Source organism: Elgaria multicarinata, chromosome 2 (assembly GCF_023053635.1).
Source record: "Elgaria multicarinata webbii isolate HBS135686 ecotype San Diego chromosome 2, rElgMul1.1.pri, whole genome shotgun sequence".
NCBI classification, from domain to species: Eukaryota; Metazoa; Chordata; class Lepidosauria; order Squamata; family Anguidae; genus Elgaria; species Elgaria multicarinata.
Window position 1 is genome coordinate 37,098,089 of NC_086172.1, and position 17,125 is coordinate 37,115,213.

General features: G+C 43.4%; 1 protein-coding gene across 1 annotated transcript in view; it reads left to right on the forward strand.

Annotated features, from left to right (window-relative positions):
* Positions 1 to 17,125, forward strand: part of PDE1A (phosphodiesterase 1A) — a 168,221-nt gene that overhangs the window by 137,409 nt on the left and 13,687 nt on the right. The window contains exons 3-10 of the mRNA XM_063116298.1: positions 1,510 to 1,692; positions 4,248 to 4,314; positions 5,613 to 5,729; positions 6,866 to 7,006; positions 7,945 to 8,045; positions 10,824 to 10,949; positions 14,471 to 14,572; positions 15,767 to 15,887. Coding sequence (XP_062972368.1) covers positions 1,510 to 1,692; positions 4,248 to 4,314; positions 5,613 to 5,729; positions 6,866 to 7,006; positions 7,945 to 8,045; positions 10,824 to 10,949; positions 14,471 to 14,572; positions 15,767 to 15,887 — 958 coding nt within the window. The remainder of the gene's footprint in view (positions 1 to 1,509; positions 1,693 to 4,247; positions 4,315 to 5,612; positions 5,730 to 6,865; positions 7,007 to 7,944; positions 8,046 to 10,823; positions 10,950 to 14,470; positions 14,573 to 15,766; positions 15,888 to 17,125) is intronic.

The following is a 17,125-nucleotide window of genomic DNA, read 5'->3' on the forward strand; positions in this document are numbered from 1 at the left end:
GCTTGCACTTTTATTTTATTTTTAAAGAAACTTGCCTCTACAAGGTTTATAAGACTATTATAATATAAACCAAGAACAGCAACAAACAATCAACAATAACACACGAGCAGCAAAACCCTTGCTACTTCTAACGAACAGCATGGTCCAATTGCTTTTAAATTGCTTAATTCCCCAAATCAGCAAGAGTTGCAAAAGTTCCTGAATCTCAGCAGCAAATCAGACTGAGACATCTATTTTTCATCTTTTTTCATCCCTCCTGAGCCTCAGAAGGACTGTTGTGGAAAAGGCTTTGCTCCCCCCTCCTACAGTCCTAATTTCTTTGGACAAAAGAATTCTGAGCAAGGGTTCCCTGTCTTACTTAACAAGTGGTCTGGGGTGGGGTGGGAGTCCATATAAAAAGAAGCATTTGTGTGCAAACGATCATGGGATTGTTCACTCTCTCACTGTGCCAGTAGCATGATCAAAAGAAGAAAAAGAATCCCAGGAGTGCAAAATAATTGTTATTCTTCCTATAAAAATCCCGTGTATGCATGTGTGGAGTGATATCACTCTTCCTTGGTGAATCAGTGACATCTTTCAGGGAGATATATGGAAGATTTAAGCTCTTTTCCTTGCCTAGAAGATTATTCAGATATATATATATATATATATATATATATATATATATCTCCCTGACTTATTGAGGGAAGTGGGGAGGGTGGTTCTTCCTAAAGAAGAACACAAATGAATATGAAATATGGGTATGAATATGGCTGAATTTTATCTGAATAATACAATTTGTTAGGCGGGTTGCACCTTTTCTTATTTCTTGCATTGCTGTATGGGGTGGCTCTCTCTTTTGATGTCCTGATATGGTTGAGCTAAGATCTATTTCAGTCCTGACTGGTAGTTCTGTGGTAGAACCCCTGCTTTGCAAACAAAAGTTCCCAGTGTCAGGATCAGGCCCAGTCTCCCTGGTGTGTACCCCGAATTGGACTCAGAGGTTGAAGAAGACCAACCAAGAGAGAAAGCAGGAGAGGAAATTCTCCAAGACTCTCCAGGAGTTAAGGAGGAATCTTCCCAGGAGCTTATTGGACAGGAGGTCCAGGCTCAGAGATCATCTTCCCTGCCTGTAGGAACTCAGCCTTTGTAGGAGGGGGAGGGAACATCAGAACTGACAGATCCCAGAGTTCACTGCAGGGTCAAACGGGTGGACTTGGGAGGAGGTGGGAGATGGTCCACTAGGTTAGCCACTCACCAGAGCTTACAACTTGGTGCTAGGTGGGCTTCAGTAGGGAGCTCATTCTATACTCGGGGGGTCACCACTGAGAAGGCCCTCTCCCTTGTTCCCATGTTCCAAGCTTCCCTTCAAGGTGGCACTCGGAGGGAGGCCTCAGGTGTTGATCGTAGTGTCCAGGTATGTTCAGATTACCTAGGAACCTACAGGACTTGGTGCTCATTTCCCCATCCATACTAACTGAAGTGGGTGGTTGTTCTAAATTCTTTAATGTATACAACATGTACTTTTAGGAGGCTCTTGGATACGGAGGATGAATTGTCGGATATCCAGTCGGATTCAGTCCCGCTGGAAGTACGGGATTGGCTAGCTTCTACCTTCACAAGGAAAATGGGGATGACGAAAAGGAGGCCAGAGGAAAAACCCAAATTTCGAAGCATTGTGCATGCTGTACAAGCTGGGATTTTTGTAGAAAGGTGAGTTCTCTGGCTTTATGAATAATATAGAAGTGAACTGTCGATATCAACCACTAGGCATGTGACACAGTGAGCAAGAAGTAAACACTTAGCAGAATTTCTAATCTCTGACTTCTGGTTCAAAAGCAGTTATCAGCTGAACCACAGGCTGGGTTCCATCAGCCCTGATCTTTGAAAAGCTCTGGATTCAGACTGTGAGACTTATGCTCATTTATATCAAAATATGCTGAAATTGGTGCTTGGTTTTAAGCAACAATAAACACATTAAGGACACAATCCTATCAATGTTTAGTCAGAAAAATGTCCTACAACTCCCAGCATTCTCCTGCTAGCCATGCTGGGAATTATAGGACTTTTTTCTGTCTAAACATGCATAGAATTGTGCCTTATGACTACAGTCCTAGACATACTTATTAGTAGGGATGTGCTCCGCTTCTCCTCGAACTGGAGAAGCAGGAGCGGAGCGGGGGGCTTCGCCTACCCTTAAGGTGGAGGCGAAGAGGATTGGGAGACCCGCGGAGCGTTGCGGAGCAGATCGAGGTGAAGGCGGATCCTTCGCCTCGATCCAGAGTTCTGCCAAAAAGGTAAGTGGGGTTTACTTGGCCCTGCCACGATGGCGGCAGGGCCAGGTAAACCCCCCCTCCCTCCTCTCCCTTACCTGCATCCGTCCGCGGTCCCATGGCTGCTTTAACTGAGCCCAAGGACTCAAACAGGAAGACTAGGCTGAGTTGCGGCCTAGTCTTACCTGGCCCTGCCGCCGCCGCCGCCCGTGCGGCGACTGCGGCAGAGCCAGGTAAGGGACCAAGGGGGAGGGGGGTCTTACCTGAGTCCATCGCAGCCCATCCCACTTCCAACCAGGAAGTGTAGGCCGCAATCGGTGCCTACAGTTCCTGGTTGAGCCGCGGGCTCTAGTGAAACTGGGATGGGCCGCGACGGACACAGGTAAGCGGGAGGAGGGAGGGGGGCCCTTACCTGATGCCACTCCCCGCCACTGCGGAGCTCTGATTCGGAGCCGGAGCTCCGCAGCGGAGCAGAGTGGCCCCCAGGCGGATCGAGGAGGGGCGGAGCGGGCCTGATCCGCAATTTGCAGATCGGCCACGAAGAGGATCGGGGGGTCCGTGCACACCCCTACTTATTAGGGAGTAAGCCCTTTTTAATTTAGTGGGGCAAACTTTTGAGTAGACATGCATAGGATTCCACTGTAAACATCAATCCTATACACACTTCCCTGGGAGTATGTCCCATTGAATGCATTTGGGCTTACTTCTGAGTAGAGATGTCTAGGATCACACTGAAATTCACTTGGAGTTACACCTCCTGTTGTTCACAGTGAAAGCAGTGGACTGTCATCCTTTTAAAAGAAGTGAGAGACTGGTGTTTGATGTTTACCTAGGCTTTTATTTGGAAGTAACCTAGGAGCAGAGAGAAATAAAAAAATATGGGGGTGGAAAGAATGGCATTGTTAAGCAGCGTCCTATGTGTCTTTCATTTATGGGTGTCTTCATTTGTTTTAGTCCTCTTTTATGATAATTTGAAGATAGGTCTGAAAGCCTGACATATGCTAAGCACCTAAAAAATCTGTTTGTTATCATTGTCCCAGAAGGAGTTATCTTAAGTACCTGTGGTCATAATGAATTATTGAAAGGACATCAGCATAACACAATCAGAGACACAATAAATTATAATATTAACTGATATGACTATAAATTGATATGTGCAGTGGTGTCCTACTTTGGGGAGGGAACTTTTCTCAAAGTTGTGGCCCAGTCTTTCATACTATCTTAAGAGTTTTTTAATTTATTGAATCTGATTTCAAACTTCGGAAAAAACTTCATGAGACCTGCTTCCAACAAATAAATACATCCCTACTAGTTTTCAAGGGCCATTTCATTTCAAGAGCCAACAGTGTGATATGGCTGCAAGAAAGCCAAATGCTATTTTGGGCTGCATTAATAGAAGTATACCTTCCAAATCACATGAGGTACTGGTTCCTCTCTATTCGGCCCTGGTTAGGCCTCATCTAGAGTATTGTGTTCAGTTCTGGGCTCCACAATTCAAGAAGGATGCAGACAAGCTGGAGCGTGTTCAGAGGAGGGCAACCAGGATGATCAGGGGTCTGGAAACAAAGCCCTATGAAGAGAGACTGAAAGAACTGGGCATGTTTAGGCTGGAGAAGAGAAGATTGAGGGGAGACATGATAGCACTCTTCAAATACTTAAAAGGTTGTCACACAGAGGAGGGCCAGGATCTCTTCTTGATCCTCCCAGAGTGCAGGACGCGGAATAACAGGCTCAAGTTAAAGGAAGCCAGATTCCAGCTGGACATCAGGAAAAACTTCCTGACTGTTAGAGCAGTACGACAATGGAATCAGTTGCCTGGTGAGGTTGTGGCCTCTCCCACACTAGAGGCCTTCAAGAGGCAGCTGGACAACCATCTGTCAGGGATGTTTTAGGGTGGATTCCTGCATTGAGCAGGGGGTTGGACTCGATGGCCTTATAGGCCCCTTCCAACTCTGCTATTCTATGATTCTATGATTTCATTTTCATTTCTTCTAGAATGTATCGAAGGACCTCTAGCATGGTTGGTTTGGCCTATCCAGCCGAAGTGATAGCAACTTTTAAGGTGAGATCAATTTGAGAACTGTACAAAGTAATATATTTATTCTGAGAGGGAGGGAGTGGGGTAGGATCTGATTATTTTCAGTATATATTCCAGTTGTTGTTGTTTTTTGCTGAATCAGTAAGGTCAAGTGGTTCTCCTTTTCTTTTGCCTGATTTCATATGGAGGTACATGAACCCACAGATACATGTTTGTATGAACTATTAATGTACGTGCAACGGCCACAGCCATTTCTTTGATTGTAGCTGTAGTTGCCACTGTCACAGACAAACATGATAGATTCAAATGAATGGAGTACACATTTTTGGCATGAAGGGAAAATAAAGCACCATTTGCTTGGGTGAATCATCTTAAGTATTTCAATTTTAAATACATATTATGCAAAGGAAGATTTTGGTACATTCACAAAAGGTTTGGGATTGTATTGCTTTTGTAATTGTTGAGTTGTGATTTCATTTGAGAATTACTTGAACAGTAAGGCAGATCCGACAGGAAGGGAATCATCGATATTTTGTCAGTATTCCTTAACGTCAGGGTTAGCCCACTGTGTCTCCTTCTAGACTAGCATTCTCATGGGTGTGGTAGCTTCAGTACAGAAAGGTTCTCTCTGTCCTTGTGAGGGATGTTCAAAGGGTGGTGACCAGAAAATGGCCCTTTTTCTGTGGTAGCCCCCCAAGTATGAAATGCTCTCTCCAGGGAAGCTCACCTGACACCGACTCTGCCATCTTTTTGGCATCAGGCGAGGACTTTTCTCTTCTGGACGTTTGGATGGGCGATGGTTTTAGGCAATATGGACGATGAGCATTTTTAATAGATCTGTATTTTCTTAATGAATATGTTATTATATATTACAGTCTTCATCAACCTGGTGCCCTCAATATATTTTGGACTACAGCTCCCATCAGCCCCAGCCCTCATAGGCAATGGTCAGGATTCCTGGGAGTAGTAGTCCAAAATGCTTGGAGGGCACCATGTTGGGGTAGATTGATATATTCTATTCTTTGTATTCAGGACTCTTTTTAATTGTGTGAAGCGATACATAAATTTAATAAACTAAGGAAATAAAGTAACTAACCGAATCACATTTAAGTAAATCTAATCTTAATGTAACTAGTTAGGATGGATCTATCTATATCTATATCCAAGCTAACTGCGTTAACATTAGGTTGGTCACATACAGTATTCATATAGCACTTGTTAGTTTAATCTAACGAAGTTTATAAATTTTTCAGAATTATTTGTTTGCTTTGAGGAGAGAAGTATGAAAATCTTTTGTTATCTTCTCCCCTTCTTCCTTTAAGGATGTTGATAAATGGTCATTTGATGTATTTGCCCTAAATGAAGCAAGTGGAGGCCACAGCCTGAAATTTATGATGTATGAATTGTTTACCAGATATGATCTATTGAGCCGTTTCAAGGTAAGGAAAGTTCTCTACAAAATACATATCCCCCAAACCCAAGGGATACTTCAGGTTGCTTCTTTCCCAACCATTTTTTGTAATCTCAGGCCTTTTGTCATTTAATGAAGTAGAGTGCAAGTTTCTTGTCTGTCATGAGAATGGCCAACTGTTAGCCACAGTGTGCATGATTTCCATGTGTGAGGGAAGTAACATTTGGAAAGGCCCTAAGAGATGGGAGCCTGCTGAATAAATAACAACATTTGGAAGACGTTGCACTCAGCGGGCCACCTGTTAAGTGCTCAGGTATTTATTGACTGGTTGCTTTCCAGCTTGGTCTAAAGACTTGAGAGGAGTTATGATTCTCTCTGTGTGTTCGGTGTCACTCAGGATCCTAAGCAGAAAATGGTCGTAGTATGGGTGCCTTTGCTTTGGAATGATTTGGGGGCAAGTGTGCTGAGGCTATTAAAGGGAGAGGGGCATCCTTTCTATGCAGAGCTGGTTGCTACTTCCAAGCTAGATGATTACACCGATCAAGCATAGCTCCGCTTCTTTTGTCACCAGACTGTCTGCTAGATCCTTGGGCATTTTTGCCTCAGCATGTCACACCAGTCCTTCAGCCTAGGCAAAGAAGAGGGCAGATTGAATGGCAGAGTAAGAGAAAATGCATGTCTGAATGGGAAATCGAAGGGGGAACAGGCCACTCTCATCCATCTCCTGCAGTGTGCCCACTGTGGTGATTTCATTCTCGCTGGTTTCCCACCTGATGCTTCCCATCCAGACTATAAGGGACAGTGAGCAATAAACCACTGTGAGCCACACATTGTGCACGGCAAAAGTCAGCCACACTGAGAGGAATAGTAGCTGCATTTTGAAGTGATGCACTTTATGAGCTCCCCACAACTCCAATTTAGCATTTGAGCACAGGAGAGATGGATGTTTGCTGCCTGGAAGTGGCCTGAAATGTTCACATCCACATCCGTTATCACTGCAGGGCTAAAGAACTTGTGTCTAAGCCTTACTGCATTGCTTTTCTTTGTCCTGTTTTATTGGTGGCATTTGGAGGTGGGAATGGCAAGATGAGCTGGGCGCGTCCGCCTTGCAGACCGCACACTTGAGATCTGACATTTTTTGTCTCTGACGTTTGCCTCTTGCAGATCCCTGTTCCCAGTCTTATTTCATTTGGAGAAGCGTTGGAAATTGGCTACAGCAAATACAGGAACCCTTACCACAACTTAATCCATGCAGCTGACGTTACCCACACTGTGCATTGCATCATGCTTCTTACTGGTATCATGGTAAGGGACAGTGCGATGAGCCCAGCCTGTAGGAACTAGATGAGGTGACTTGATACATAGCCAAAGAAGGCCACTAAACATGGACTGGATCAAGATTTGTGTGCTTTTGATTTCACAAACCAGAGGTCACGATCCAAAGGATGCCTTTAGACAAGCTCCAAGGTCCATTTCCAGACACCATCAGCATTTGGCCTAGACAGCGTTTTGTAGTCACTAGAAAAAACCTTTTAAGGCCAAAACAAACAGTATTTTAAATGTGAGACTACCAGCTATGTGGGTTCCCCCCCATGTTTACTCTAGAGTAGGTGCAGGGGCCCTGATCTAGATCTTAAAAGCTCCTCTATCTTCCATGCTAGGATTATGATCCAAATTGGGGGCCCTATGAGTAAAAAAGGGGGAGATGTACCGCTCGACGCATTTAAAGGAATGTCTGTTTGGCTCCCAGTGGCAGCTAATAATCTCAAGGGCCTGTGCATATTTTTTTTTGAGATTCTCCTCTCCCAAAGGAAAACAATCAGTTTGAGCTTGTAACCTCATCTACCTCTGAGCATCTTGATGGCAGCAATGAATGAGGAAGAGGAAGAAGTTTAGATGTTCATCCCAATCAGGCAGGAAATCTGTAAAGTGACTATAGCTTTAGGTTTAAGGCTACATGGATACATGCAAAGGCTTTGTAGTGTTAGGGCAGCATTCCACAACCTGGCAACCACCAAATCCCATCATCTCCAGCCAATGTAGCCATTCACCTTGCTGACTGTGGGTGATGGGAGTTGTGGCCCAACACATCTGGAGAATGCTGGGTTCTAAGTTATACTTTATGCTCTATTAAAGAAGACCAGGATTATGTAAGAGATATGTTGAATATGTATTGGCGTAATATTTAGCCAGAGATGAACTATTTGCACTACATATGATGGGGTGTTCCTTTTCTTGACTAGCACTGGCTCACTGAACTGGAAATATTAGCCATGCTTTTTGCGGCTGCAGTCCATGACTACGAGCATACTGGGACTACAAACAACTTCCACATTCAGACCAGGTAGGCCTGCTGCATAAGAGATATGCACACCTCAAATGAGGAAGAAGGAAAATGTTGATGTGGGGGAAAGGTTCTGATTGTTGCTTTCCTCTGATGGCAAACTCCAGAAATACTGTGCAGGAGCTTCCAGAGAGGCAGAGGGAGAGAAGGAATAGAACAAAGGCAAAATGAACTGAGAGACTACAGGACCTATTCTTCCTGGAGATGCTTTAGGTCTTCACAATAGTGAAAGAGAACATAAGAACATAAGAAGAACCCCGATGGATCAAACCAGGGGTCCATCTAGTCCAGCACTCCCAGCTGTTGACCAGAAACCCACAAGCAGGACACAAGTGCAACAGCACTCCCATCTTCCCTGATCATTGGTCATCCTGCATGGGGCTGATGAGGGTTGGAGTAACGATATCCAGACAGATGTATATAGGAAAACTACTGATGCCAATTCCTTTTGGGCATATGACAGCTTCCACCCTTATCATCTAAAATGGAATCTACTCTCAGATGATAAGATTGCATAGGAATTGCAGTAATAATAGGGATTTCTCTATACAGGTTAAAATTAATATCTTAGAACAGCTTAAGCAAAGGGGATATCCTTCTAGAGTCTTGAAACATGCATTGTATAAAGTTAAGAACCTGGATAGGAGAATGCTATTAGAGCCCAAGCAAAACCAAGGCAGTGTCTGGAGATCTGGCCTAGTGAATCAGGAAAGGTTTATAGTGCCCCTAACATATGATGGATATACAACACAAATTTATGTGTAAATCTGGGCAGCTTTTGAGTGTTGGTGTAATGTCACCTGCAAGCTTACAATTTCCCTTCCCCTGATATATGATAATAAAATTCACATGGACACCAGGAAATAAGTCTGGTTCTCACTACCAAAGATGCTTTTGTGCAGTTGCATTGAAGGCCCATTGGCTTCATCATAGGATGCGATCTCTGTGCTGCAGCACTTAATAAAAAAAATATGATGGGAATTTGTTTCCCATTGCTGCAATCTGAGCATCCTGCCCTTCCCGTAAAGAGGACTGAATTTTCCTCAGACAACATGCCGCTTGACCAGGGTTCTGTTTAGGGTTACTCTCTTACCACACAGCTTACTCAAAGATTAAACTTCAAATGCTCATTGTTATTTATCCAGTGTTGTGCTTGCTCCTATGGTGACCATGTCGAACTAATGCTTGCAAGCTACAGCTAAAAATAACTTTTTACCACTTAATCCAGTAATTCCAAATTTAAACCAATTTTCTATTTTCATCTTAAGTAGTATGGCTTGGAGGGGCATAAAAGTGGGAGCTATTTTTCTGCCTTTTCCCATTCAGTCTTGAAGAACAAAAATAAAATTCAGCAGGGCTCTAGTTATAGTGGAATTTCTCACCCTTCTCTCATAACGGAATCTTGGACCGGATTTATTAATACAGCAGAATGTGACGGCAATGCAGTGGAAGCTTCCAGAAGTGGTGGGAAATGACATTTTTGAATACTTCCCTGTCCTTGACCCAATGCTTTGCTATTCTGGCCATAGCTAGACAGGGCTTTATCCCGGGGCGAACCCTGGGATCATCCCTGTGCATCCACATGACGCACAGGGGATCCCGGGATCAGGGAGGGATCGTCCTCCCTTGCCCTAGAATATAGCCCTTGCCTTTGGCCCCGGTTTTTCTGTGGTCCCAGGCTGAGCCCGAGACCACAGAATATGTGGCCAGGTGCCACGCGTTGACCTAGCTCTGTGCAATTCCTCAGGAGCGCTGCGCCCATCAGGGGTAGGGGGGGGAGCAGGAAAAATAATGTAATTTTTTTTTAAAAAAACTTACCTTTAGCTCACGAGCGTTCATGCACTGCTATCTCTTTAAAAAATAAAAATGGCGGGCGCGACGCCTCCTTCTGAGGTCGTCGCGCATCTCGTGTAGACAGAGGAGGGATCTCGCGATAAACACATTGTGGGATCTTCCCTCCCCTGTTGCAGGCTAAACAATAGGTCTAGCTAAGGCCTCTATCTATCTATCTTTATAGATATATTATATATTTGTGTGTGTGGTATATATAATCACAACAGAGAGGCATCTGGGATAGAATCTGTCATCTTGTTGTGCTAGTTTGCTTTATTTGCAAGAAACGTTATACATGCGAGAGCAATCAAAATGGCCCCTCTGACCTCTGCCACCTCATTCTGCTGCATGTTTGGACCATACTTTTGCCCTTCAAAGTATCTGATTACAAACGTTTCTGCCGGTGTATCTGTGATGTAGCAACACCCCAGCAGGCCTGATATAATCTCATGTCCAAATGAGGGGTCCACCTCCCTGCTCCAGGTTACAGCTCATTGACATACACGAGTGGAAATGGGAGGCAGAAAATGGGGCTCACTTTGCCACCTGAAGCAGCTGCTTCACAATGCTTCATGGTAAGATTGGGCCCAATGCCTGTGGTCACCACTGCCTCTAAATGTTTTACTGCAGCAGCTGGAAAAGTGATCACACTACAGAATACAAAAGTGTTTTTTCTCTTGCATTTGGCCTCAGTCAGATATAGCTCCCTTTACTAACATAACAGATATTAAACGGATATTGTCTGTTTTTGTTTGTATTTTATGCTTTTTAGGGTTTAAAATTTTTGTATTTGTTTTTAATATTCACTGTTTTTAACTTTTGTAAACTGCCCACAGAACTTTGGCTATGGGGCGGCATATAAATGATGATGATGATGAAAATAATAATAGATAGATTAACCCATAACGATGCTGTGAACTTTAGTTTATTACCCTCTGCATTTAGGTCAGATGTTGCCATTTTGTACAATGATCGCTCTGTTCTTGAAAACCATCACGTAAGTGCTGCTTATAAGATTATGCAAGAAGAAGAAATGAATATCCTGGTGAACCTAACCAAAGATGAATGGAGGTAAGACTGGCAGACTTGTTAAGAATGACACTAATCATAGGCCTGGTTCCTGTTATCTCAGCATCCACAAAACCACTCCCTGTTGGCTGGGTTTTATGTCGCCAACGTAATGGAATAGGTTGCCACTGGGTATCTCTCAGGCCCCTTTGTTGCAAGCTTTTAGGAAGGCCCTGCAGACTTAATTGTTTTTTTCTGGCTTTCCTTCCTTATGTTGGACTGTTCTGGTTGTAGCTGCAATTGTGTTGTAGATTTTAGTGCTGTCATGGCCAGATGTTTTGTTGCTAGTGTGGGTTGTTTTTATGAATCTTTCCTGTTTTATCACTCTATCAGTTTCGCTAGATGGGATTTTATTGTTGCAAGTTGCATTGGGAGAGTGCCTGCCCTGAAAGTCAACCCAGAAATATTTTAAAATAAAATAAAATGTATGGAAACATCCTCCAATGTGGGTGGCCTGCATCATGTGGATTCCCCCCCCCCCATGCCAGTGTTGCCCCTCAATAGAAACATTGCTTTGGTGATATGAGAGCCAATCCTACCTTTTCCTAGATTGTGTGGAGTATAGTTCAGGTGAAATTTGCCATTGCGGAAAGACAACCTGTCTGGGATGTCCCAGTGTGGGCTGGTGAAGTGCCCAGACCACAATGCCCATCATTGCCCAACCCACAAATCTGATCTTGGACAATTCACCAATTCCACAAAGTGGCAAAGGAGAGGAGCAGATCCCGGTGCAACTACAACTTCTAGCTTAGTGTCTGAACCTGTGGCAAATGCTGAGGAAGGACAGAATCATGGCCTCGTTATCCAGGCTATGGGGGCAGTGACATCCTGGAAGCACCAGATTTCTTGCAAGAGGCCTGGTGGCTGCAGAAAGCACACATGGCTTCCATGCTCTATTTAAAGAGGGAAAACAGCTAATTGAGCAGGATCCTAGGGTGACCATGGCCTTAGCTAGACCTAAGGATTATCCCAGGCAATCTTGGGATTGCCTGGGAGGGGTCATCCCTGCCTGCTCCTGGGATCCCCTGTGTGTCATTTGGATGCACAGGGATGATCCCGGGACAGTCCTGGGATATAGGCCTTGTCTAGCCATGTTCCATCTTTCCTCTTTTACAGAGAACAATCCTCATTTGAAGGGCTGCCGACGGACTGTCCTTGATTTTGAAGGTGTCCTCTGTTTGAAAGGTCACCCTGTCCTATTCCAGTTTACAGATAAGGAGCCATAAACACAGTTGCCTTTTGCTGCAGACTAGAGAAGCTGTTACATAGGTCATCCAGCCACACACTATGTACTCTAGATTTATTTATTTATTTATTTATTATTACATTTTTATACCGCCCAATAGCCAAAGCTCTCTGGGCAGTTCACAGAAGTACAGATGTACTGTACTTCTAATTACATTATAATAATTCTTCCTAAATTTCCATGTAAATTAGCATATGCAAATTTTACGCAAAGTGCTGTCCCTTTTTTGGATGATGCATGTCCCCTTTTTTGGGTATCCATGTGTGGCCACCCTAGCCCTTGACTTGACTAATCAAACACAGGAAGGCAAGTAGGGTAAGGCAAAATGGGTGGTTGTCCAACCTCGTATCCCACCATATTTCAGGCTCAGCGAGAATGAGGTGTCAGAGAGCAAAAGGTATTCTTTTGCCCTAGGCCCTCTACATAGACACAGCATGTGAACTATTTCCTGCTCCTAAAGTCTTTGGTCCTAAAACAAGGAATCAGTGGCTCCGCTTCAGTATTTTATTTTATTTTATTGTTATGTAGAAACAGGCAAAGCTCTCTGTTTCCGGGCAACATTTTTGCCCATAGCTGCAGAAATTGTGTTGCTGGTGCTGAGGGACTCTGTTCTATACAAATGTTCAGAAGGGACTTGTTGATTTCCAGCCTCCAGTTAGGTCAAGCAAGGCAGGAATTTTCCCTACCATATGTTACCATGGCTACACATTGTCATTTAGGCAGAAGTAACAGGCCCAAGGATTCATTTGGTAAAACTACCACCAAGCCACCAGAATTAACAGTAACTTGAAATCAGCACTGAAAACCAAGTGGTCGTTTTACCTTGAGAGTTTATATTTCGCCTTGAGCCAGAGAGGTACACCAGATTTTCAGCTGCGGGTTCTTTATAATCCTAAATGTTACTGCTGTTAGAAAGCGGAGCTTCTGTGCCCACCATATTCAAGAAAATGTTTTCAAAATTGGCGAGTCACAAGATTTTATATCCCAGCTGAAAGGGGATACTGGTAGCCTTACATAGAAGCTTTGATCAATATAGGTTGTTCAAAGCTTCTATGGATCAAGAAAGCATAGCAAAAGGATGTTTCCTTTACCATGCTTACTCAAAAGAAGAAGCAAGAGGGACAGTAGCAGACAAAGAAACACCAAGGCCTGCTCCAGTTGGACTCCCCTCCACTCCAAGCCTAGGCCAACTGACATCAACTGCCCTCTGGGAAGGAACATCAGATTCTGGTTCCTGCTCAAGTGGAAATGGTTGTTCTTTGTTTTTTGAGCAAGTGGTTCTCGCTGTACAAATCTACTACATAAACAAATAAATGAAAATGGAAGATGATGTTGAATTGAAAAATAAATACATAATTGAAAAATAAATACATATTGGAGGATCCCAAGAGAGTGCACTTTAGGTCAGTGAAAGGTGGTAAAACTACACCCACCCACCCTTCAGCACTTATAATCACCTCAAAGAATAGGGAACACCTATGGAGAAAATGGTCTTCAAAAGCATCCCCACAGGGTAACGGCTGAAGTCACAATGTCCTGAAATAAGCTTATTTTCAAGGATGTAGTAGAGTGTCATATTACCAGGTGGAGGTGATTTTGGAAGACCGTCCTACCACATGCACATTAAGATGGCAAGCCAACAACTGGGTGCCAGCCAGCCATGCGGTTGCCTTCCCAGCCACTTCCCACAGCTCCTTAAGAAGAAGAGACTTCTAAACCTTGAAGACATTGACTTTAAGGGCAGGGATCGGCAACTTATGGCCCTCCAGATGTTTTGACCCTACAACTCTCATTATGCCTCACCATTGGCGATGCTGTCTAGGGCTGATGGGAGTTGTAGGCCAAAACTTCTGGAGGACAACAAGTTGCCTATCTCTGTTGAAGGGTATCATTTGGAGGGGAGCGTATGGCAGAGTCTTATCCGCACATCGTTCTGCTGACTGCCATGGTGGAGAAGTAAGGAGAAGCATCCCATCCTAAGTTTCTGAATGGCACGTAATTACAGTTCACACTTTTGAAATGAGGAATAACAAAACAGCAGGACTGAAACAGTAATAATAGTAGGGTTGTGTTTTTTAAGTATACATCTGCCATCAGCTCTCCTGGGGGCTGGGGGTGTTTCCAGTTAATAATAATATGAAGTGCTTTTTTATTATTTTTTATTATTTTAAAATGTTTTCTGTTGTGCCAAGAGATAAATTAATTGGTGCTTTGTCATCAAAACGTCTCATTACAGAATAAAATACAATTGTAAATTAGTAACTTTGATTGCCTGCAGGGAGCTACGGAGCTTAGTCATTGAGATGGTCCTATCTACGGATATGTCGGGTCACTTCCAGCAAATCAAAACTATGAGGCACACTCTTCAGCAGACCGAGGGGTAAGCGGCTTGCCTGCCTCCCATTTTTGTCTTTATAGCGCTCATGTTGTATAGCAGGGGCTCTCAGTCCAAAGGCCATTTTGGAGAAACTCTCTGGGGGTGGGAGTTCCAGTGGTGGGAGGGGCCAGAGGCAAAAGAGGCGGGGCCAAAATACCTAAACACCTCGGCATATTTTAGCTTATAGGTTTTCCTGTTATTAGCTAAGCCTTAGGAAAGGCATTTTAACCTTTTAGAAGTAGTGCAAATCCCGTGTCGCCACAGAGGCTAGTAGTCTGGCAATGGTTGGATCAAAATGCCTTGTTCTTTTTAAAAAAATATAATTTACCATTTCTTCAAGTTTGAGGTCGAAAACACATGATGTAAGATTTTCCTCTCTCTTCTCCTCTGGTGTCTTTTCAGTTCTTTCTCCTTAGCTTCTCTTCCTCCCCCTCTAACTACCCTACTTCTTCGATTCTAAGACACACTTTTTCCCCCATATAAACATCTCTAAAAATGGGGTGTGTCTTAGAATCGCGGGTGTGTCTTAGGGTTGTTGTTTTTCCTGTTGGTGGTACTGAAATTAGTGTGCATCTTACAATCGATGGCGTCTTACAATCGAAGAAATATGTTATCACCAACTTTTTCTCCAGTCACTTTCTCAACATTCTGGGCCTGTCCTATCATTGGCCCAGCACTCTGAGACCTCACAGGAGCAAGCAATATTACACGTGATATACATACACACAGTGTCACATGTGTGTTACATGCACAGTCTGGGGCACATACGTTAACCTCCCCTTTGCCTCATCCCTCTCCCTACTCCCTTTCTGAGCTGCCCAAAGCTTGAGCTTTGAGCTTTTTTGTACTCTCAACATTTTCTGCACGTCTACACTGCTTAAGCTTCAATTTAAACAAAAGTGAGCAAAATTGGTCTGGTACATCTCTAGTAATAAACCTTTCGCTACCATAGTCTTATATAAAATGGGGAGGGGGGGAACCTGCACAAAAGCCAGGACATTACCAAATGATCAGTATTCAGGAAAAAGGGTTGGGGCCTTCTGCAGAACCCCAGAGGGCCAGATTGGGATTGCAGGAGGGTTGGATTTGGCCTAAGAATCTGCAGCCCTGTTGTATAGTTGAAGCAGAGTTTATGTTCTTGAAAATGTCTTGCTGTTGCTGCTGTAACATAATGAGAGAATATCTTTGAATGGACAGGATAGACAAAGCCAGGGCCATGTCCCTGATCCTACATGCGGCAGACATAAGCCATCCGTCAAAGTCCTGGGAACTGCACTACCGGTGGACGAAGGCATTGATGGAAGAATTTTTTCGACAGGTACTGATCCCTTCCCTCAAGTCATACACAAAGATCTCAAAAACTGTGGCTAGCACAGTCAGGCATTTGTATAGCTACCTGACTGCCCCTTATTTATAACATTTTTTTAATCCCACCTTTCAATTAAAATACTAATCATCCCGATTTAGAAATGATATTGTCAGGATGCAATAACCAACAGCAAGAAAAACAGTTAAAACAATAGAACAGCAAGAACAAAATAAACAGGCACCAGCATTCGAGGGTTGTTAATAGAAACCAGGAGAGGCCCACACACAGCTCAGGCGTGGGGCACATCCCCGCAATTTGTGGGTTAATCACAATTTGCTGCCGGACACCACTGTTACATCTGAACAGAGTCACAGAGAATGCATGTTTTGTTTTGTTTCAACAAATTCACAACTGATATGGAAATGGGATGGAACAAATGTAATATAAAGTTGAACTTGAGAGATTTGTCCATCGCTAAGGGACACACTTGATCGTAGCTGCATTTTCTAAAACCAGCATTTTTATATGTATGTATTTTAATATAGCCAAAAATGAATGCATTTTTCAACTTTTATCCAGTTTTTGCAGGTCATTTCCCCTAAGATAAAACCATCTTATGCTCACTTGTCTGCAATATATGCATTTTTGTGGGCACCTTTCTGTACTATATACATTTTTGCATGCAGTTTTAACGTGCAGCCTTTGATCACAAACTCCAGAAAAATGCAGATCTCAACATTTCACTGCATTTCAGTTTGAGTATGGATTTGGGTAATGTGGATTTGGTAAGTTCACATAAAAATGTGAACTCAGTGGCTTTCTCCCCCATCCGTAGTGTCCCCCTAAATTGCAAGGAAAGAATGAATCATGTATTGCGTAGAAGAACATTGATCTTGCCTTCCCTAAAATTGGTAGGACACATTCGGCCTAGACTTAAGAAGACACACACACACACACACACACAAAATTTGGGCACAATTCTATGCATGTTGGCATAGAAAAATCTCCAACTATTCCCAGCATGCAGGCTGGGGGATGTTGGGAGTTGTAGGACTTTTTCCCTTTTTCTTTTGCCCTTAAGCAGTTCCCTGAGTGATGAGAAAAATCTGCTAAAAAGCCATCAAGGCAATGTACAAGAATTTTAAACAATATATCCTCTGAAAATAAAATAAAAGCAGTAAAAACATTAGAACTTTAAAACTACACATTTCGAAATTAAAGATGTGAGAATTTACACCCTTTCTAAA